Raw genomic sequence first — 22,798 nt, 5'->3', positions numbered from 1 at the left:
TTTGGGCATGAGTCTAATAGTCTCATCGTAATCCTGTCTAGCCCCTTGGATCTCCTTCTTGATTGCATTGGTCTTGGTGGAAGGGAAGAAATAGTCTAGGAATACCAATCGGAAGTCTGCCCAAGTACGGATAGAGTTGGATGGAAGCCTTAGTAGCCATGTGTTCGCCTCCCCCTTGAGAGCGAAAGGGAGAGTACGCAACCTGTAGTCCTCTTCACTTGACCCAGCGGGTCTCTTCTGGATTCCGCAGAGTTTGCAAAATTCATGCAGAAACTCCTACGGACATTTAATTTTCCGTCCATAGTAGTGTGGCATCACCGATAATACATTTGTCTTGACGTCAATAACAAGTTGTGCTGGTGTAACCACTATCGCCTGGGCTGGCTCACCATTGAGGTGGTCGTTCAGCGACCCTATCTCAGGAACATTATCAACTATTTCTGCCATAACTTCTGGCTTCTCTTCTTCCAACTCCAGAGGTAAATCCGGTTCTAACTTCACAGGTGAGGCTGGCTATGCCTCACTTTCTGAACTCGAAGGTGTTGGGTTTGCTGTGATTAACCCAGACCTGGTAGTAACAAGGGTTGTTTCCTTGGCCCGCCAACTAGTCTGGGTATCCCTCTAATTAGATGTATCATTCCAGTACCCGTACCTCGAGCTTCTGCTCATATACTAAAAAAGAAAAAGAAGAAAATTAAAACAGATCAAAAACTATATACACCAAATCACTCTACACACAAACTTAAATAACTCCAGCCATCTCCGGCAACAGCGCCATTTGGTGGGTGAGAGAGTGGGTGTGTGTTGCAGGTGCGTGTCAATCAAACAGGTCCAGAGAATTCACCAAACCGCAAGGTCTAGCAAATCATCAAACTATCTGAATTGGACATTGGGTGCACTCTCAATCACTACCAAAACCATAATCCATCGTATTATTGGCTAGTATATGGAAGTAAGGATCGATCGCATAGAGACAGAGGGGTTTATCAAGTGTTCAGAGGATTTGGAAAGGGTTGGTTGCTGCCACGCAACTCATGGGTTAAGTTTTTAACTACTAGACTCAGAGGAAATGAAAGACAGCGAATCTATCTACTAGATCTAGGAAATCAAAAAAAGTAGGTAAGCATGCATGACTCAAGGAAATGAAGTTTAACTAAAGAGATTGATGCACTTTTTATTAGCACTAAAAACACCTTCAAGTAAACAGGGTAGATCTAGTATAGCTAAAGTTCAGTACCGGGATATCGAACACGGGGAATATAATTGCAACTGACTATCACGTACTTAGCGTCATATACTATCTAGAGAAACAAGAGATTTGGTTTAACTAAGCAAAAACAAATAAAATAAAGGAAATAAATTAGGCAAAGAGTGGAATTCCAAGAATAGTGGTTTCACAATTATGATTATACAAATTCCAACTATAACACCCTAGCACAGTTCATACTTCAATAGAACGAGTCACCTAAGTTTTGCCCATGCGGCACAAGCGTAGATTACTAACATTAGGGTTGTCAATCCTAGATCCGTAAGTCCTAAAAGCTCCTAAGATCCTTGAAAAATCCTCACTCTCAATTAACAGTGTCGTTTTAAAGGAAGCTAATTGTAGTGTCTAATAAGTGGACCTAACTCGCCAACCTCCTCTCACGATTATGTAGCAAGTTATATTAAATCATCACATAATGTATCACTCAAACGTGAAGCATTATCCAACAAGTTAAGTTTCCTCCAATTAATAGTAATTAAGGAATTTTCGTACCCCATAGGTTAAAGAAAAGATTTGGCTTCACAAGGTAATGTCTTTTTTACTTCCTTGAATTTCTACCTAAAATTATGCACTTGACAGCTTTGCGCGACTTTGGTAGAACGGCCATAACTTTTTTCCTAAGAACTCCGATCAAGGTACTAGTGCCAAGCTCTTTCAAAGATGAAGAGAATGGTATGTAGCACGCCCTGATCGGACTTTAGAATCATCGGAAAATTGAGTTTAAATAGAGACTGTCGTGCACGATTATACCCAGCGGGCGCTGGCATGAGCCCAGCGGGAGCTGGAGAGAATCAGAACGTTCTGGAGTGATTTTCAGTGACTGTTGGGTTGCCTTTTGCTCCAGCTTCTGAACTTTGACGTTTTTATGCCCTTTTTACCTCTATTTTGCACATTTCTCACAAAACACGTCAAAATACCAAAATAGATAAAATATGCAAATAATGGACATGTAATGCAACTTTGACACTCAAAACGGACCACAAAATGGTCTTAAAATAGTGCAAAATCTGAGCGTATTGAATATTTGTTTGTCCTTAAACAAAACAAGAAAGAAACATAAATAGACGCATGGATTGCATAAAGACTAGACGTCATAATTGCATCAATTTATGGAAAAGATAGATTAAGAATGAATTAACGTAATCAAATCAGGCAAGACATATAAGTGCACTTTCAGTACTAACTCGTGGAACACCTTGAACTTATGCACTCACATGTGGCAAACTTCCAAAGATGGGAAGTGTATTTATCTCTCACTCTCAAAGTGTATAAAGGTAATGTGTATAAGCATTCAAATCATGCATCATGCAAAGTTTACCATAGGCTTGCTCAAAGTCTAATCCCTCCTCTACTAGATGTGATTAAGCATCAAAAGTCCTAAAGGTCTATATTTTGGTTGTAATGTAGGCATTTTGGTAGGTGAGGAATATTTGGCTTAAAAGTGACTGAAAAGTAAAAATATCCCAAGTAGAGTTAAAATGACTCCACTTTTCTAATAACCCAAGACACTTTTGACACTTATTTTTCTCTATCAACTCACTTTCAAAACCTTTGATTTTTTTTCTCTCTTCACAACCTTTATTTCTTTTTTTCTTTTTCTTTTCTTTTTCTTTTCTTTTCTTTTTCATAAGCATCCTTTCTAGATTCTTTTCTTCATAACCCAAGCACACATTTTGAATTTTTTACTATATCTCACAACATGCATTTTTCTATATTAAACACACTACTTTTTATAACTTTCCTCCTTAGTTCTCCAATTCTTTTACAAAAGATAATAAAAACTATACAAACCCAAGGAATTACCCCCATTTATTTGGCTTTCAAAGAATAGGCTTAAAGGCTCAAAATTGGCTTCAAAGGGAAAATTTTTTAGAGGGTCGAAAATTTTAGGTATAAAAGTCGCTAAGAAAGGATGGCCTAACATCCTCCTTCGTCAACTTAAACACTATGTAAACTTAGGCAGACTAGGAGCAAGTTCTAGAAACATATACATGCATGCAGATATATCACACAAGAAATAAATTAGGCTGAAATCTCACAAGATAAAGCATGAATCAATGCGAACAATTAATTCACTAATTATGCACCATTTTACCAAACCGTCATATCAAAACGTCAAGCCATACTTAATCTAATGTATCCTTATACATGCGTGTTTCTAAAATTCTCCATGTTATGTTCATGACACAATTCACCTCGGGTTTTGTCACGACCTCCCTTTACTAAGGATAGTAAAGACGGGGAACTTGTGACTATGGGGAAACGATAAAGAACAACATTTAATATAAAAACTCAATTAACTTCAAGAGAAAGTGTTTTAGTCTACAAAATGGTTAAGCAGCGGATAAATGTCTCAAAGTACTTAGTGGCATAAAACTATATAGAGTAATGCGGAAGACTGAAAAATAAAATAGTTTCGAATAAGGCAGCGGAAAACAAGTATCAAAGGAGAGTCATAGGATGACGCCCATGTATGAAGACACGACGCATCCGGGAATTCCTAAAGCTCGACTCAACATCCGCCGCAACATCCCGCTCAACCTGCACATAGGGAAAACATATATAGGGATGAGTACTTGGTATTCTCAGTGGGCTCATGCCGAAAATATTTTATAACATTTATGTCATCCATACCATAGCGAACTTGAATTTTACATTTAAATAAGAAATATCATCGAGTATCACAAAAATAGTTTCATAGTCTGGCCAGACAATCAATCTCCCCACTTTCACAACAAACCAACAATCACATCATCTTTCCACAGTGCGACGAACGTGTGGCCACACTATTCGCCCATGAGACCGGCCGACTAGCAAGGACGGCTCCCGATCCCACCGGTGTACACAGCCTGATAGGGTTTGCAGCTCTGCTCAGACTCGAATTCGTTTCACACATAGCCCTATAGCCTAAAGGAGCAAGCTCAAACGAACTAGGCATAAGACAACAATCTCAACATCAAAACAATCATGGCATAACACTTTAAACCACCCTTATAACTCCGTAATCATACTTTTGAAAAAGTAAAAGAGATTTGTAAAAGAAAGTCCACCACGCTTGCTTATACACAATTCACAACTTTATTTCAACCCTTGCTCTTTGTACCCACGTACGCACCACAATCCTTGTCAACACCATAACACGATCAGTCTTTCCATCAATACATTTTGTCATGCATGCCCTATCGTTCCTTCCATCGTTTTCTTATATTGCCCATCCCAACGTTCATCAATTTAAACGAAACGAACACTTAAGCATACCTCAATGTGAAACACATCATAGGATACATTCCTTTTTCACATATGTATCATGTAATTCACTCAAACTTGTCAACAAAGTTCATTTCAACAAAACCCGAATTTGGCAGAATAGCGCAGTCTTTTTGTAAAAATCATTAAAAATCCATCCGACCTCATATGACCCTAAATTTGGTCACCACATAGTAGACACGTCAATGTTTATCCAGTTAAAATTTCACACCAAAATCACATCGTTAGGTCGGTCAAATCAAAAACGAAACTCACTAGACGAGAAAACAGATTCTGTTAGGACTGCACAGTTCAATTGAAAAATTCGTTAAAAAATCATCTTTCATCAATTAAGGCTGAAATTTTGACACAACATAGAAGACACCTAATACTTCACTCAGTTAAAAATTTATACCAAATAAGATCGTTTGGTCGGTCAAACACTCGTCAGAACCTACTGTCCGAACACCACAGTTTTCATGCTCAACATTTACAAACTAGGGTTTGTCTATCATTCATCCACACATACCTATTCATACTTTCAACACATATTCATGCTTCAAAAAATGACCTCACAACCATGACCTCATATTTACACATAGCATTAACCAATGAATCATCCACAAACTCACACACACATCATACACACACATACACATATTTTCTCATGCAAACATCCTTCCCAACCGATAAAGTTTTAGGTCTACGATTTCTACACTCACTATATGCATGAGGGGATCAAGACACATGGATTCAATGGTAAGAATGAGAAAGATGATTCAAGTATACCTTTCTCTTGCAAAAACAATCGGTAGGAATGACGAATGATGCAATTCTTCGATGAATCTTGAGTTTCCAACTCCAAAATGATGCAAGAACAAGGAATTGGTGAAAGATTTGTGGAGAGGGTGAAGAGAGGGATGGAGGCATGTGGGAGAGAGGGAGAGGGAAGAAAAACGTGTGAATGTGGGCTAGGGTTAGGGTTCCTCCCTTTTTATATTCTAGGATTAATCTCACACTTAAATAAAATAATTATAATTGTGGGGGAATAAAATAGAGGTCAATTAATAAATCCCACAATTAAAAGAAAATAGGCGTGTAGAAAAGGGGGAGGGGTTCTCGAATTTTGCTATTTAATTAGCAAGGGAATTGATTTGATATTTACTTGGAGAGAAATATATTCACAAATTAGCTAAAAAGATAATGGGTATTTCATAAATAAGGTAACGAGATAATTTAAAAATCTCCAAGTATGGAAAAAGGGGGGGGGGCGTGTACTTTAGGGAGTAGCAAGGAAATTATTTAAATCCTCCAATAAAATAGGAATAGGATTTAAATTTGGTAATTTTTTGTAGAAAAAAACTCCCACAAAATAGGTAACAAATAAGTTAATTCCCCAAGGAAATTTATCGGTATATGGGGCGAAAATTATATGCCTTAAAGAAGGGAAGAGTCAAATTCTAATTAAAATCGGATATGGAGTGATTTGACAAAATATGGTTAGATTTAACTAGATTTTAAATTCAAGAGGAAATTAAACAAGGTACCAATTAAATCTACAAAAATAATTCATCATCCTAATTAATAGGGGATTTTTGAAAATCTCCAAGGAATAGGCTAAGGGTGGAAAATCATGTAGACTAAATTAGGGATAATTTGGTTTGGATTTAATTTGGATAAATATCCTAAGACAAATAATTAAATCCAAAAAAAGAAAATATTAATTCCAATAATTTGAAGGGGCCGAAAATTCCAAATAAAATGGCTAGAACAAAATGCATGATCCCATTTAATTAATTTCCCACATTGGAAAATATAGTACATTATTCCACATAACTCACAACTATTAAAACTCACACCGTTAACTCAAACACAGAGAAATTAAATTCCATGAATGAAATTCCAAATCGACAACCACATTAAAGGAAACAAAAGTTGCACTTTTCGGGATGCTACATCCTTCCCTTCTTAACAGAAATTTCGTCCCGAAATTTGTTCGTCTCACATAAACAATTCGGGGTACTTCTCTTTCATCCTATCTTCTAACTCCCACGTGGCTTCCTCAGGACTATGGTGTTTCCACAACACTTTCACGGATGCTATTGACTTGTTTCGCAACTCTTGCACTGTCACGGCCGCACTTCCTAAGGATAGGAAGCACGGGAAATCGTGACTAGTGGGGGAACTAAGGAGCGGGGAAGAAGGGGGAAACAATCAAACAGTTCAAGGCAATACAATTTAACAGTCAAAGGCGAAATGCCATTCAAGTTAACTAACGTTTCAATCCCAAAGTTTACAAAATGAAAGATAACAGAGTTCGATAATAAGGAAAATAACAGAGTTCAACAGTTCAAAGGAAATAACAGAAATTCTGAAACCATTGAGTAGCGGAAGCAATTTTGAGAGTTTAGCTACTACTATGTATGGAGACATAATAGTAACCGGAGCAGTGACCTAATACGTTCTTGGATCATCGCTCAACATCCTCCGCCTCCCGACCTCGCTCAACCTGCACATAGGGAAGACATATGCAGGGGCTGAGTACTTGATGCACCCAGTGAACTCACGCCCAAAAACATTCATCATTAAGATATGTCAAGCCATCATCGTGTGAATCCCGGGTTTTACTTGGAAAAGAACCGAGAAGCACAAAAAATTCATTTCCATAAAACAGTGTCCGCGCGGACTAACATCATCCTCCGTCATATACCATATCTGAACCATCATGTGAAACGAGACTGTGGCCACAATCTCGATCACTGGACCGGCCGACCTAGGGGACGGCTCACGATCCCCATCAGTGCACTAGTCTAAGTAGGGCGTAGACCCTAGTTAGACCCGAATTCGTTAACCATCAAAGTCTAGTAGAATTTTATTCTAGTAGACAAATAGATAGGCAGTTTCAAAACATAAACACGGCATGACATACTTATAGAAACATCCTTATAACACCGGAAACATATTGATTTAAAATAAACGTTAAAGAATAAAGCCCACCTCAACAGCTTAGAAATTTCCTTTTATAACTTCTCGATCCGACTTTAACGAGCGTGCGAACCACCTTTTCGAAAAAACAATTAAAGTACACATCAATCTCAACAACTAAAACATTTAGAATGCATGCACTCTAATTAAAGTCTTTTATTCCCTTTTTCTCGGTTTTCATGCATTTTCAATTATTCGGCGGCCGCCCAAGGCGTCGCGTGCGACGCCGGTCAGCCGCTTACGCTCATTCTTTCCTCCGTTGGCTCCTCGTATTTTCCATAACGTCGAAAATAATTTCTAAAATTATTTAAGCGCATACTTAAATTTCCGTAATTATTTACCGTTGAACAACAAAAAGAAAGTATTATTTCATACTTAGGTAAATTATTCATTCTTCCAAAAGTCTTCCGGGATTTAATTAAATATTTCCTCAGATTAAACTCTCAATTACCGACCCGGGGTTAAATTTCTTAGCCACTTTATCCTCAAAATTAATTAGAAAGCCCCAACAAATTTCCAACAAAAAGAAATTAAAAGCCCAAACTAAAAGATTTAAAACAAGGCCCAAAACTCTATCTCCTTCCCCACTTCTCTCTCTCTCCTCACATCTTCTTTCTCTCTCCCCGTTTTCTTTTTTTTTTATTCCTGTCGTCCGCCACCGCACGACGAAGGCACACTGCCGTCGTCTTCTCTCCGGCTCGACGCCGTCGACGGGTCGTCGCCTCTGCGCTGTCGTCGAGGAGTTGACGTCCTCGGTCGTCGCCATCGCTGGTTCGCCATCAACCTAGTTTCGCCGTCACGCTACCGCCGCCGCGTTGCCGCTGCTGCTTCACCGGGCCGCTGCCACGGCGGGGACGGGGAAAAGCTACTGCCGTCGGAAGCCGTCGCCCGCCCCGGAGCGTCGAGCACGGCTGTCCGCCGCTGCCCATCGCCGGCGACGGTTTTTCCTCCCCCGAAACCATTCCGAACCCGCCCGGAAACACTCCGCAAAGACTCGCAACACGTGATATTAACATAAAGCTAAGTTCTTTCTAAGCTTCGGCTACGTACGGCGATCGTTCAGTTGGTTCTACGTCGGTTTCTACTTAATTTGATTATGGAAGAAAAGCTATGGAACAAGGATATATATCATGTACGCAAAGCTAGTAAACGTCTCATGCTTTGAGGGTGGAAAATAATTATACCTCCAAGATGGTTGAAAATGGTAGAAGAACACAAGGTGGTGGCTCAAGCTTCCTCTTTCTCTCTCGGCACTTCTCGCCGCTTCTCCTTATTCTCTCTTCTCTCTTCTTTTTTTTTTTGCCAAGTGAAAGTGGTGAGTGGGTTAGAGGGGTTTGAGGAGGGTGTAGGTATTGATGAGGGAAGTGGAGAGGTGGAATAGAGACGAGTCTCCCCCTTGAAGAGGAAGAAACCGCCGAGAATGGGGGTGAAGAGGGGAAACCGTCGACGTGGGGGGGGAAGAATTAATTTGGGCTCAGCTAATTAAAAATCCATACCTGGTCTTCCATGATTTAATTTCAATTGGGCCAAAATCATCAAATAAATTACAAGCCCAAGTAAAAAAAAACCACTTGATGGATTTAAAGAGTGATTAGATTTAAATTATCTTGTATTTAGTCTTCAAATTTATTTTGGAAAAACCAAAATAAATTCATACATTTTTATATTTTTCGTATTTTCCTTCGTTAATAAAAATTCACGGGCCTTAATTAAATTTTGTTATCTCGTTCTTCATAACCAAAAATTAAAGTACGAGAAATCGTACATAATTTATATTTGGTGTTGTTCCAAATATAATATCCATTCAACCGTTCCTCGCTTTACGCACGTCGTTATCCATAAAACATATATTTCTTTCCATTTAATTCATTCGTCTTGCTAAAGAGTAGCAATTTCATCATCGACCTTTCAACGAGACCTTAAACGTGTCTCCCATACCTCACAACAAGAAAACACCTAAACACATTCCTCTTCACACCACACACAAACCATAATTTTTCCCATATCACATTTATCAAGAAGCATAGCATTTCGAAATAATTTTATCAATTATTACGTTACATAAGATTAATTTCAAACTTAAGGTACGGGTGTTACATGCACCTTTCGATCTAGGATCGCTTTGGGTCTCTCCTCGTAGCTCATGTCGGGAGTCAGGACCACTTCTTCTTGATGAATCACATGCTTGGGATCAAATACGTACTTGCGTAACTGTGACACATGGAACACGTTGTGCACATTCCCAAAACTAGGAGGTAACGCCAAGCGGTACGCTACAGGACCTACTTTATCAACGATCTCGTACGTTCCTACAAAATGCGGTTTCAATTTTCCCTTCACTCCAAACCTCACAACTCCTCTGGTCGGGGATACTTTCAAGAAGACTTTGTCACCAACACCGAATTTTATTTCCATTCGGCGCACGTCGGCATACCACTTCTGTCTATCTTGACCTTCTTTGATCCTCGCACGGATTTGATGCACAATTTCAGTGATAGCGTCGGGTCCTAACATCCTTCTTTCACCAACCTCATCCCAGTAGAGTGGGGATCGACACTTTCTGCCACACAGGGCTTCATACAGCGCCATATGGATAGTCACTTGATAGCTATTCTTGTAGGAGAATTCTACTAATGGCAGAACAATTTCCCAACTTTCTCTGCGGTCTAGGACAACGGCTCGCAGCATATCTTCAAGTGTTCGAATCGTTCAGTGCTAAAGTTCAATTTCGTGCCTAGCTTCCGTTGCAAACTCATCCAAAATTTTGACGTGAACTTCGTATCGCGATTAGATACAATGGTCTTTGGCACACCATGCAAATGTGCAATCTCACTCACGTAGAGCTTAGCTAACTTGTCCGATCCATAGGTGATTCTAACCGGTAAGAAGTGCACGCTTTTAGTGAGTCGATCAATAATCACCCAAATCATAGTGTTCCCCTTTTGTGACTTTGGTAAACCCGTCACGAAGTCCATGGCTAAATGCTCCCACTTCCATTTGAGAATTTCGAGCGGTTGCAATTTCCCATATGGTCATTGGTGTAAGGCCTTCACTTGTTGACATGCTAGACATCGTTCCACAAACGATGCTACATCACCTTTCATTCCATTCCACCAAAAATGTTGCTTCAGGTCTCGATACATCTTCGTGCTTCCAGGGTGAGCAGTGTAAGGCGTGTCGTGTGCCTCACTCAAAATCTCATCTTTAAGCGCCTCATCATTCGGCACACACAATCGCCCAACGAATGTCAGAGCATTATCCGCCTCCTCACGAAAGTGGTCATGCTACTCGGTTCTCACCTTCGCACGTGTCTCTTCCAACTTCTCATCACGTCGTTGAGCTTCTATGATCTTGGTTCTTAAGTCTGGCTCAATTACTTGCGTCGCTATTCTTCCCCCTACTGTCTCGGGTGCTTTCACTATCTCTAATTGCATCCTATCGAACTCACGGATCAATGCTTTCTCTTGAGTTAGAAAAGAAGCCAGTTGCGGTTGGTTCTTCCTACTCAAAGCATCGGCTACCACGTTCGTCCTACCCGAGTGATAGTAAATACCGCAATCATAATCCTTCACGATCTCTAGCCAACATCGGTGTCGCATGTTCAACTCTTTATGCTCGAAGAAGTACTTGAGACTCTTATGGTCCGTAAAAATCTCACTCGCACTCCATAGAGATGATGTCTCTAAATCTTTAGTGCGTGCACTACTTTTGCTAGCTCTAAATCATGAGTCGGAAAGTTCAGCTTATTCAGCCTCAATTGTCGGGAAGCATATGCTATCACCTTCCCATCTTGCATCAACACGCATCCTAGTCCCACTTTCGACGCGTCAGTATACACGGCGATGTCCTTGTCGGGTTCTGGTACTGCTAGGACAGGTGATGTAGTCAATTTCTCTTTCAACAGTTGGAAACTCACCTCGCATTCCTGCGTCCAAACTACCTTGATTCCTTCCTTAAACAGTTGCGTCATCGGTCTCGCGATCTTAGAGAATCCCTCGATGAAACGTCGGTAGTATCCCTCCAATCCCAAGAAACTGTGGATTTCACTCGGCGTTTTCGGCGACTTCTAATTTTGCACAGCCTCGACCTTTGCTGGGTCCACTTGAATTCCATTTGCCGTCACGATATGACCAAGAAAGTTCACTCTATTCAACCAGAACTCACACTTACTAAACTTGGCATATAACTTTTCCTTCCGCAACGTTTCCAACACTGTTCGCAGGTGCCATCCATGCTCCTCCTCGTTCTTCGAGTATACCAACACATCGTCGATGAAAACTAACACAAACTTATCGAGATACTCGTGGAAAACTCGGTTCATCAAGTCCATGAAAACTGCCGGGGCGTTAGTCAGTCCAAATGGCATCACGACAAACTCATAATGGCAATAACGAATGCGAAAAGCAGTCTTAGGCACATCCTCTCATCGGATATTTAGTTGATGGTATCCCGACCTCAAGTCCATCTTTGAAAATACGCCAGCTCCTCGAAGTTGGTCAAATAAGTCATAGATTCTTGGCAGTGGGTACTTATTCTTCAAGGTCAACTTGTTGAGCTCACGATAGTCGATGCACATCCTTATCGTACCATCCTTCGTCTTAACGAACAACACAGGCGCTCCCCGCGGTGACACACTAGGTAAATGAATCCCAAATCTAGCAGTTCTTGCAACTGAATCTTCAATTCAGCTAACTCCTTAGGGGCCATTTGGTAAGGTGCTTTCGATACTGGCACAGATCTAGGTTCCAAATCGATGGTAAACTCCACTTGCCTGTCAGGCGGCGGTCCAGGCAAAGTTTCAGGAAATTCATCGGGGAAAGTCACGTACTATGGCCACGTCTTCCACCTTCAAGTCCTTCTTCTCTTTTCCATTTAAGTACACAAGATACGCCGGATGCCCTTTTCTGATCATCGTGGTTTGCCTGTAAAGCAGAGATTATGGAGGTTCGTCGGTTCAAAGAAATCCCATACAAGATAGTCGGCTCGTTGCCAGGGGCTTGGAAAGAAATCTGTCTCTCTTTGCAGTGGATCGTCGCGTGATTCTCGGAAAGCCAATCCATTCCCAAAGTTATATCAACGTTCTCCAAAGGCATAACGTGCAAAAGTCGAGCTACTACTCCTAACTCTCCTAAAACAAACTCTACGTTTGAGCAAGTTTGCGAAATATCAATCAGACCTCCAACAGGTGAAGACACACTCAAACCCAAATCACGTTTAGCAGTAGAGAGTTCTAAGGCATTCACACATGACATCGAAATAAAAGAGTGCGAAGCACCCGTATCAAATAGCACGATAATAGCTAGTTGCTGGAGCTTGCCCATACCTGCCAAGTTATCTTTGCCCTTGTTGGCTTGCTGCTCCTGCCCTTGATTTCCTCCCAAAGCATATGTCCTTGCCTGTTGTAGGGCCACTTGTCGGATCGGTTGTGGTTGTTGCGGTTGCCTCTGTCCTTGTCCATTCCTCATTCCTCCATTATTGTTCGGACACTCTCGAGACATGTGTCCGTTTCCACCACAAGCGAAGCATCAAATTCCTCCGACTCTGTACTCCCCAACATGAAACTTGGAGCACCGGTTGCAGTAAGGTGCCCTCTGTTGATTTCCTCTCTGTTGTGGCACGACTTGTCGGCCATAGTTCTGTGGGTGGCGGAGAGTGGAATGGTGTCGCTTGTTGTCAAAAGGGGCTCGGTTGCCTTCCCACTTCCTCTTGTCTATATAGTTCGATTGTGGTGCGGGTAGTGTAGGATTTGCCACCCTCTCGTTCTTAGGCAGTGCCTCTTCCTCATCTAAGGCGCACCTCAAAATCTCGGAGTAAGAAATTCCTTGGCAGTTAGCCACGGCTACTCTTATCTTGGTTCTAAGGCCAGAGTAAAACTTCGCGGCCATCTTCTTATCCGTGTCCACAAACTCGGGTGCATAGCGGGTCATCTTACAAAGTGCACGGTCATACTCTGTCACCGTCATGTTTCCCTGTTTCAAGGTATGGAACTCTACTGTCTTAGCTCGTCTGTAGCTCATGGGGACGTACTTATTATACACCTCCTCCTTGAACTCGTCCCATGTCAATGCCTCTCGGTGGGCGGGGTCCATTGTCCTTCGCCTAGTTTCCCACCAATGATCAGCAGGCCCAGTCAATTGATAAGTCACGCATGCCAGACGCTCCTTATCAGTGCACACCATATACTCAAAAATACGCTTGATGTCGCGTATCCAGGCCTCTGCCTTTTGTGGCTCTCCCAACCCATCAAACTTTGGGGGGTTTTCCTTTCGGAAGGTCTTGATGTATTCCTTATCTTGAGGTTGCGGTAGGGGTGGTGGTGGAGGCGGGGGTTGATTCCCAACACTTCCCTCAGACCATTCCTCTTCATTTCCCCCTACTCGTGGGCCACGTCTACGTCACGGTGGCATCTTGATCTAAAACACAAGTTAGCATCGTTTTTAGTATTCGTTGTTATCTAAACAATGCTTCCTTGCATTCATTCACGTGTACGAAACGATAAACCACAAGTGCGCGAAGTCAAACAAAACGTGGAACTTTTATAGAAGCTTGGAAAGGGAAACAAAACATTCGTTCAAGATCAAAAGCAAAAGGGGTACTACTTCTACTTGTTTCTAACAACTTAAGACAGAAACAACCATCGAACTATCTATCGTTATTTTCTTCCTCTTCGGGGTCCTCTTCTTCTTCCGAGTCCTCTTCTTCTTCCGAATCCTCCTCTTCGTGATACTCGTTAAGCAAACGGAGGTCTTCGTCATCCTCCATGGAATCCCACACATAATCGTCCTCGAAGCCCGGAACCATTCCTACTGGTGCTCCGGCTTCACCTCCTGTCACGGGTCCAACCTCGACCATATGTTTGTCCTTCCATACTATCTTGTCTTCCTCCTCTTCCGCCGACGGTGGTAGCTCAAAATGGGAATCGACTAGAGCACACTTCACGGCCTTCAGGAAACCATTCATGTCACCGTCCATCTCGTTACTTCACTGTTCGTACCAAGTGAAACGACTGGCTTTCGCTTCCATCCATTCCTTCCAACTCTCGGGCATTAACCCAACTAGCCTTCGTATGCCACCATAAGTCGTCTCATAGTGCCCTTGGATCTCTTTCCACAGGGTTTCGAAACGGGCGAAAAACTCTCCCAGGGCTTTTCCTTCCTCTCTGTGGTAGCGGCGGTACTCGTTCCATGCTTGTCGCATGCTGACATTATATTGAACGCTCTTGCGTGCGGTTGCTTTGTTCGTACCATCTATGCGAAGACGATGATTTTCCTTAGTAAACGAAGATTCCTCAAACTATATTTTAACTCGCTGTTTGTGATAGGTCTAAAGCTTGCCACGTATCACTAAATTTGAGATCATCTTAAGGCTTTCTATGTTCACATGCTTACGTCGCAACACTTTCACGCACATAACACATACTTAGGATATAGTGTCATTCCTGCTCATGTTCCACATAATCATACCATCACATTATCATATTCACACATAAAATTCATACACATGCATACTCTTGCAAAAACATCCTTATCATCACATCATCGATTTCACATTCTTTCAACAATTTAAAACATGCCTCACTTTCTTTTGGTTGAGCGTGATGCTTCAGATGTTGAGCCTTCGTGACAGTTCTAGTCTAGGGGTACTAATCTAGACTTAAGTTGAAAGAAGACTCTCGGACCAGAGCGAAAGAACGAAGCTTTGATACCACTCTGTCATGACCGCCCTTTACTAAGGATAGTAAAGACGGGGAACTCGTGACTATGGGGAAACGATAAAGAACAACATTTAATATGAAAACTCGATTAACTTCAAGAGAAAGTGTTTTAGTCTACAAAATGGTTACGCAACGGATAAATGTCTCAAAGTACTTAGTGGCATTAAACTGTATAGAGTAATTCGGAAGACTGAAAAAAATATAGTTTCAAATAAGGCAGCGGAAAACAAGTATTAAAGGAGAGTCATAGGATGACGCCCATGTATGAAGACACGACGCATCCGGGAATTCCTAAAGCTCGACTCAACATCCGCAGCAACATCCCGCTTAACCTGCACATAGGGAAAACATATGCAGGGCTGAGCACTTGGTATACTCAGTGGGCTCATGCCGAAAATATTTTATAATAGTTATGTCATCCATACCACAGTGAACTCGAGTTTTACATTTAAATAAGAAATATCATCGAGTATAACAAAAACAGTTTTATAGTCTGGCCAGACAATCAATCTCCCCACTTTCTCAACAAACCAACAATCACATCATCTTTCCACAGTGCGACGAAAGTATGGCCACACTATTCTCCCACGAGATCGGCCGACTAGCAAGGATGGCTCCCAATCCCACCGTGTACACAGTCTGATAGGGTTTGCGGCCATACTCAGACCTGAATTCGTTTCACACATAGCCCTATAGCCTAACGGAGCAAGCTCAAACGAACTAGGCATCATGCAAAAATCTCAACATCAAAACAATCATGGCATGACATAACACTTTAAACCACCCTTATAACTCTGTAATCATACTTTTGAAAAAGTAAAAGAGTTTAGTAAAAGAAAGCCCACCTCGCTTGCTTATACACAATTCACAACTCTATTTCAACCCTTGCTCTTTGTACCCTTGTACGCACCACAATCCTTGTCAACACCATAACACAATCAGTCTTCCCATCAATACATTTTGTCATGCATGCCCTATCGTTCCTTCCATCATTTTTTTATATTTCCCATCCCAACGTTTATCAATTTAAACGAAACGAACACTCAAGCATACCTCAACGTGCAACACATAACCACATCATAGGATACGTTCCTTATTCACATATGTATCATGTAATTCACTCAAACTTGTCAACAAAGTTCATTTCAACAAAACCAGAATCTGGCAGAACAACATAGTCTTTTCGTAAAAATCATTAAAAATCCATTCGACCTCATATGACCCTAAATATGGTCATGACACAGTATACACATCAAGGTTTATCCTGTTAAAATTTCACACTAAAATCACATCTTTAGGTCGGTCAAATCAAAAATGAAACTCATTGGACGAGAACACAAATTCTGTTAGGACTGCGCAGTTCAATTGAAAAATTCGTTAAACAATCATCTTTCATCAATTGAGGCTGAAATTTTGACATAACACAGAAGACACCTAAAACTGCACTCAGTTAAAAATTTGTGCCAAAATACCTACTGTCCGAACACCACAGTTTTCATGCTCAATATTTACAAACTAGGGTTTGTCTATCATTCATCCACACATACCTATTCATACTTTCAACACAAATTCATACTTCAAAAAATGACCTCACAACCATGACCTCATATTTACACAGAGCATTCACCAATGAATCATCCACAAACTCACACACACACATACATACACGCACATACACATACTTTCTCATGCAAACATCATTCCCAACCGATAAATTTTTAGGTCTACGATTTCTACACTCACTATATGCATGAGGGGATCAAGACACATGGATTCAATGGTAAGAATGAGAAAGATGATTCAAGTATACCTTTCTCTTGCAAAAACAATCGGTAGGAATGACGAATGATGCGATTCTTCGATGAATCTTGAGTTTCCAACTCCAAAATGATGCAAGAATAAGGAATTTGTGAAGGATTTGTGGAGAGGGTAAAGAGAGGGAGAGAGGCGTGTAGGAGAGAGGGAGAGGGAAGAAAAACGTGTGAATGGGGTCTAGGGTTAGGGTTCCTCCCTATTTATATTCTAGGATTAATCTCACACTTAAATAAAATAAGTATAATTGTGGGGGAATAAAATAGAGGTCAATGAATAAATCCCACAATTAAAAGAAAATAGGCGTATAGAAAAGGGGGAGGGGTTCTCGAATTTTTCCATTTAATTAGCTAGGGAATTGATTTGGTATTTACTTGGAGAGAAATATATTCACAAATTAGGTAAAAAGATATTGAGTATTTCATAAATAAGGTAACGAGATAATTTAAAAATCTCCAAGTATGGAAAAGGGGGGGCGTGTACTTTAGGGAGTAGCAAGGAAATTATTTAAATCCTCCAATAAAATAGGAATATGATTTAAATTTGGTAATTTTTTGTAGAAAAAAACTCCCACAAAATAGGTAACAAATAAATTAATCCCCCAAGGAAATTTATAGGTATATGGGGCAAAAATTATAGGCCTTAAAGAAGGAAAGAGTCAAATCCTAATTAAAATAGGATATGGAGGGATTTGACAAAATATGGTTAGATTTAATAGGATTTTAAATTCAAAAAGGAAATTAAATAAGGTACCAATTAAATCTACAAAAATAATTCATCCTCCTACTTAATAGGGATTTTCGAAAATCTTCAAGGAATAGGCTAAGGGTCGAAAATCATGTAGACTAAATTAGGGATAATTTGGTTTGGATTTAATTTGGATAAATATCCCAAAATAAATAATTAAATCCAAAAAAATAAAATATTAATTCCAATAATTTGAAGGGGCCGAAAATTCCAAATAAAATGGTTAGAACAAAATGCATGATCCCATTTATTTAATTTCTCACATTGCAAAATATAGTACATTATTCCACATAACTCACAACAATTCAAAACTCACATCGTTAACTCAAACACATAGAAATTAAATTCCTTGAATGAAATTTCAAATCGACAACCACATTAAAGAAAACAAAAGTTGCAATTTTCAGGGTGCTACAGGTTTGAAAAACAAAAGAAAAACAAAACAAAAACCTAAACTCACGGTTCACCACTTCATCCCCCCAAACTTATTTACCATAAAGTGTAAAATAAGTTTGTAAAGTCGGTAGGGACGTGAGTAAACTACTAAAACAGAAAACATGCCTTGAAATTTATCACGTAGTGGCTGGACGGGGCAAAAATTTGAAAAATTCGAGAAAATTGTGGCTGGAAAACTGTATTTGGGCAGCGGTCGTTAGGGGCCCTCCAGCGATCGCTAGCGACGAGTCAGAATGTTCCAGTGGGTGCCCAGCGGGCCGTTGCGAGCTCTGCAGCGGTCGCTGGGAAGAGTCCAGAACCTGTGAAAAATTTCAATCAACATGAAAACAAAATTGAACACAAAAAGTACTTTAAAAACTAGAAATAAATGGTTAGGTTGCCTCCCAACAAGCGCTTATTTTTCATCTTCAGCTTGACGTTCTTTGAAGCTCATGAGTTATCCCGCATCGTGGGAATTCCGTTGGGATGCCTTTGTACCTAAAAATTCGCAATGAGAGCATAGAATGAAGAAAATTATAGTAGGATACAACACATAATATTTGACAATCCCCAAAACTTGAACCAAATCATGGTGTAAAAAATAATCACATGCAAGACCAAGTAATCTACCTTGACTCAAAAATCATCCCCCACCCCCATCATGATCTCTATCTAAAGGGATTGGCAGCGGAAGCGTACATCAGATTGATCACATAATATCTTGATCTATTTAGCAGATTATTTAAACAAAATCTATTCGCGTAATTCTCACATGTATCATGCTCATAACTTGAATTTAATCATGCTTTAGCGTAATTGAAACCTATAACATGCTTACTGCGGAGTTAGCCAATTTATCTCGTTGATTCTCCAAAGAATCGAAGTTGGCTAGCGCCTTCTCCTCGTGAAGATCTTGATTACTAAACCACGGATCTTCTGACTGGTTCCCGGACTGTAAACTAATATCTGTGTGAGCTGATCTCACCAGAATACTAGGACATGAATAGAGAAGATGGAAACTGCTCACGGAGGGAGCTGAAAATCGTCCATCTCCAGAAAGAGAAGGGGACGAAAATTATGATGATAATTAAGTCATTTTTTCTGTCTCCTTTATTCTTCTATTTATATTAAGTCACATATTGGGCCCAGTCAGGGATCTATGGAATTATTTAGATATGGCCTCCCCCAATTAGCTTCTCACTAATATAAGCTTATATTGGAATATTACGAGCAACTACTACAGAAGTAATATTGCACTGCCCATCCAAATTCGAAATTACAAGTATTCCGAGTTTCCATTTGTTTGTCGTTCATTTCCCGTGCTTAAGATAGAAACATCCATTAATTAATTAATGTCTACTATGAACTTAATTAATTAAAATATTATTAACTCCAGGAGTGGACTTAGCAAGAAACACTTATTTATTATTCATAGAGTAATCACACGAGACTCACCTCGCGCACGATTCAATATAATAGCAATCCTAGCATCGCTAGATATTAATCACCACTACCCAATATACCAGGATTCTTGGGTTGTGAAGAACCCGCACCATTTGGTAAGTTAAAGTAGTGCAAAATCAATACCGTATGCTCAATGCTAACGTACAATGATTAAGAAATTAATTATCAAGATCTCATCTTTCAGTAGATAGCATAAAGACTCGTCTTGCTGTTAGATCCAATTCAGTGTTATACCACACCAATGTCATCTTATTTCAGTAAGGCTTAGAAATATTCGGACTGACATTGCAACGTTTCACGATAGGTAGTATAGGCCTATCTAGGTTGTAAAATTTTTATTTTTCTTTGTTTAGAACTGACCGTGTTACATTAAAGTGGACGACGCCCACAACCGGTCTACTAAAACAATGACTTAGACTTTGTTGCGTTGCTTATACATCTAAATATGCAATAAACATTCATTAAATGTAAAACATAACAACATTATGGCAAAAATAATCTGTTGCATCCATTGGAAATAAAATATAGTGTTTTACAGTATTCAATCACTCGAAAGGTGATTTCTAGTGTACAAACTCTAAAATCTCCCACTTATACTCAAAACAACTTTCGAGTATACAAAAAAATGTGCACTACGTCTAATTCTCCCACTTATACTGAAAGCGAGTTGAGGTCTTGAATGAGTCGAACTCCCATCCCTTCAACATGGCGTTCGAACGGTTTCACCGCCAATGCCTTTGAAAAAGGATCTGCTAGGTTGTTCTCTGACGCAATCTTGACCAATTGTATGTCGCTTCTCTACACTATATCTCTAATGATATGATACTTCATCTCTATATGTTTGCTCGCTTTGTGAGCCCGTGGTTCTTTCGAGTTTGCCACAACACCAGAATTGTAACAATAAATGGTGATGCTCTTAGGCAGATTCGTAACCACACCTAACTCCATAAGGAAGTTCTTGAACCATACAACCTCTTTTGCAGCCTCCGAAGCGGATACATATTTGGCTTCCATGGTAGAGTCTGCGATGCATTTTTGCATCACACTCTTCCAAATTACGGCTCCACCTTATAAGATGAACACATATCCACAAGTAGATTTTCTCGAGTCCTGATCAGCTTGAAAATATGTGTCAGTATATCCCAAAGGACAGAGCTCGGCTGCATTTTAAACTACAGCATAGTCCTTAGTCCGTTTAAGGTACTTGAGTATGTTCTTTACGGCAGTCCAATGTCCTTGGCCTGGATTCGACTGATATCTTGCTACCATGCCAACAGCGAAGCAAATAACAGGCCTTGTACTAAGCATAGCATACATGAGGCCATCCACTACGTTGTCCCTTAACCGTCGCTTAAACTACTATTTGAGGGCCCCACTGTACTTTTTTACTCCATCCCTTAACTAAGGGACGGAACCTGCAACGCTCCGTCCCTTAACCGTCCCTTAACCGTCCCCTAAATTACTATTCATTCAATTTCATTTTTTTATTTTTTTCTCCAAAAAATTTAATTAATAAAAACCACACTTCATTAAAAATAAAATAACTTTATAACTTAAAATTCAAAAAAATAGAAAAAGACATAATTAAAATCCTAAAATATAAAAATGGCATAATTTAAAATACAATTTTATAGAGACAACCAAGAATGAGCTTGTCTCACATCAAGAGTGGAACATAAAACATTCAAGGATGTCTCTATAAAAGAGAGACAACCAAGAATGAGTATATCCCACATCGAAAGTGGAAAATAAAACATTCAAGGATGTCTCTATAAAACAGAGACAACCAAGAATGAGTTTGTCCCACATCGAAAGTGGAACATAAAACATTCAAGGATGTCTCTATAAACGAGAGACAACCAAGACTGAGTATGTCCCACATCGAAAGTGGAAAATAAAACATTTAAGGATGTCTCTATAAAATAGAGACAACCAAGAATGAGTTTGTCCCATATCGAAAGTGGAACATGAAACATTCAAGGATGTCTCTATAAAAGAGATACAACCAAGAATGAGTTTGTCCCACATCGAAAGTGGAACATAAAACATTCAAGGATGTCTCTATAAAACAGAGACAACCAAGAATGAGTTTGTCCCACATCGAAAGTGGAAAATAAAACATTCAAGGATGTCTCTATAAAAGAGAGACAACCAAGAATGAGTTTGTCCCACATCGAAAGTGGAACATAAAACATTCAAGGATGTCTCTATAAAAGAGAGACAACCAAGAATGAGTTTCATAAATTCACAAGCCCATCAAATATATATGGGTTAATACGAATTTATTGTATTCATTTATTTGTAAAAATTGTTTTTAAATATAAAAAATAATTTTTATAAATAAAAAATATTTTTAAAAAATTCATTTTTAAAAAAAAAAGAATTATTGCGTCAGCGTGACGATGCCCACTCGCGGGCCGGCGAGTGGGCGTCACGCATGCTCTGGGAGCTCGCCATGTCACCTCGGCGCGTGGCGAGACGTCGTGTCCCGCGTCGCGTGGTCGCGGGCTACGGGACGGCATGGAGACGGGCTGGGGACGGAACGCCTCGCTGCAACGCGTCCCGCGGCGGTTCCGTCCCTCCGGAACGAAATGCGGGACAGTCGCGGGACGCGTAGTGGATGCTCTGAGACTTCCAACTGTCGAAGCATATGGTATCCTTCTCATCTCTTCTATCTCGGATGGCGTTTTGGGGCACATCTCTTGAGATAGATGGATGTCATATCTAAAAGGTAAGAAACCTTTCTTGGCATCTTACATGCTAAAGCGACTAAGTACAGTGTCGATGTAAGGTTCTTGAGATAAGCACAACGTCCTCTTCTCACGATTCCGAAGAACCTTGATTCCGAGGATGTGTCCCGCGTCTCCCATATCCTTCATCTCGAATTGGTTTGGCAACCAAGTTTGTACTGATGACAACATCTTGTTATTGTTTTCAATTAGAAGAATGTCATCTACATATAAAACAAAGAACACAACATTCCCCTTTTCAACCTTCTTGTAAACACAGCTTTCATTTTGGTACTTTTCGAATCCAAACTTATGAACAGTCTGATCGAAACATTGGTTCCATGGTCTAGATGCTTTCTTGAGGCCATAAATGGCCTTCTTAAGATTACAAACCATGTG

At 40.1% G+C, this 22,798-nt stretch overlaps 1 protein-coding gene across 1 annotated transcript; it reads right to left on the bottom strand.

The window, feature by feature from the left end:
* Positions 1 to 13,023: 13,023 nt before the first annotated feature.
* Positions 13,024 to 13,677, bottom strand: LOC121803981. Its single transcript, XM_042203544.1, has one exon. The coding sequence runs from the start codon at positions 13,675 to 13,677 to the stop codon at positions 13,024 to 13,026; it is 654 nt and encodes a 217-aa protein (XP_042059478.1).
* Positions 13,678 to 22,798: the final 9,121 nt, after the last annotated feature.

Source organism: Salvia splendens, chromosome 5 (genome assembly GCF_004379255.2).
Source record: "Salvia splendens isolate huo1 chromosome 5, SspV2, whole genome shotgun sequence".
Classification (NCBI taxonomy): domain Eukaryota; kingdom Viridiplantae; phylum Streptophyta; class Magnoliopsida; order Lamiales; family Lamiaceae; genus Salvia; species Salvia splendens.
The sequence above is the reverse complement of the archived record's forward strand: the minus strand, read 5'-3'. Positions and strand labels throughout refer to the sequence as shown.

What these genes read in the sequence shown, in the direction of transcription:
- LOC121803981 (XM_042203544.1), bottom strand. Translation starts at nt 13,677, where the DNA reads ATGGTGTGCACTGATAAGGAGCGTCTGGCATGCGTGACTTATCAATTG.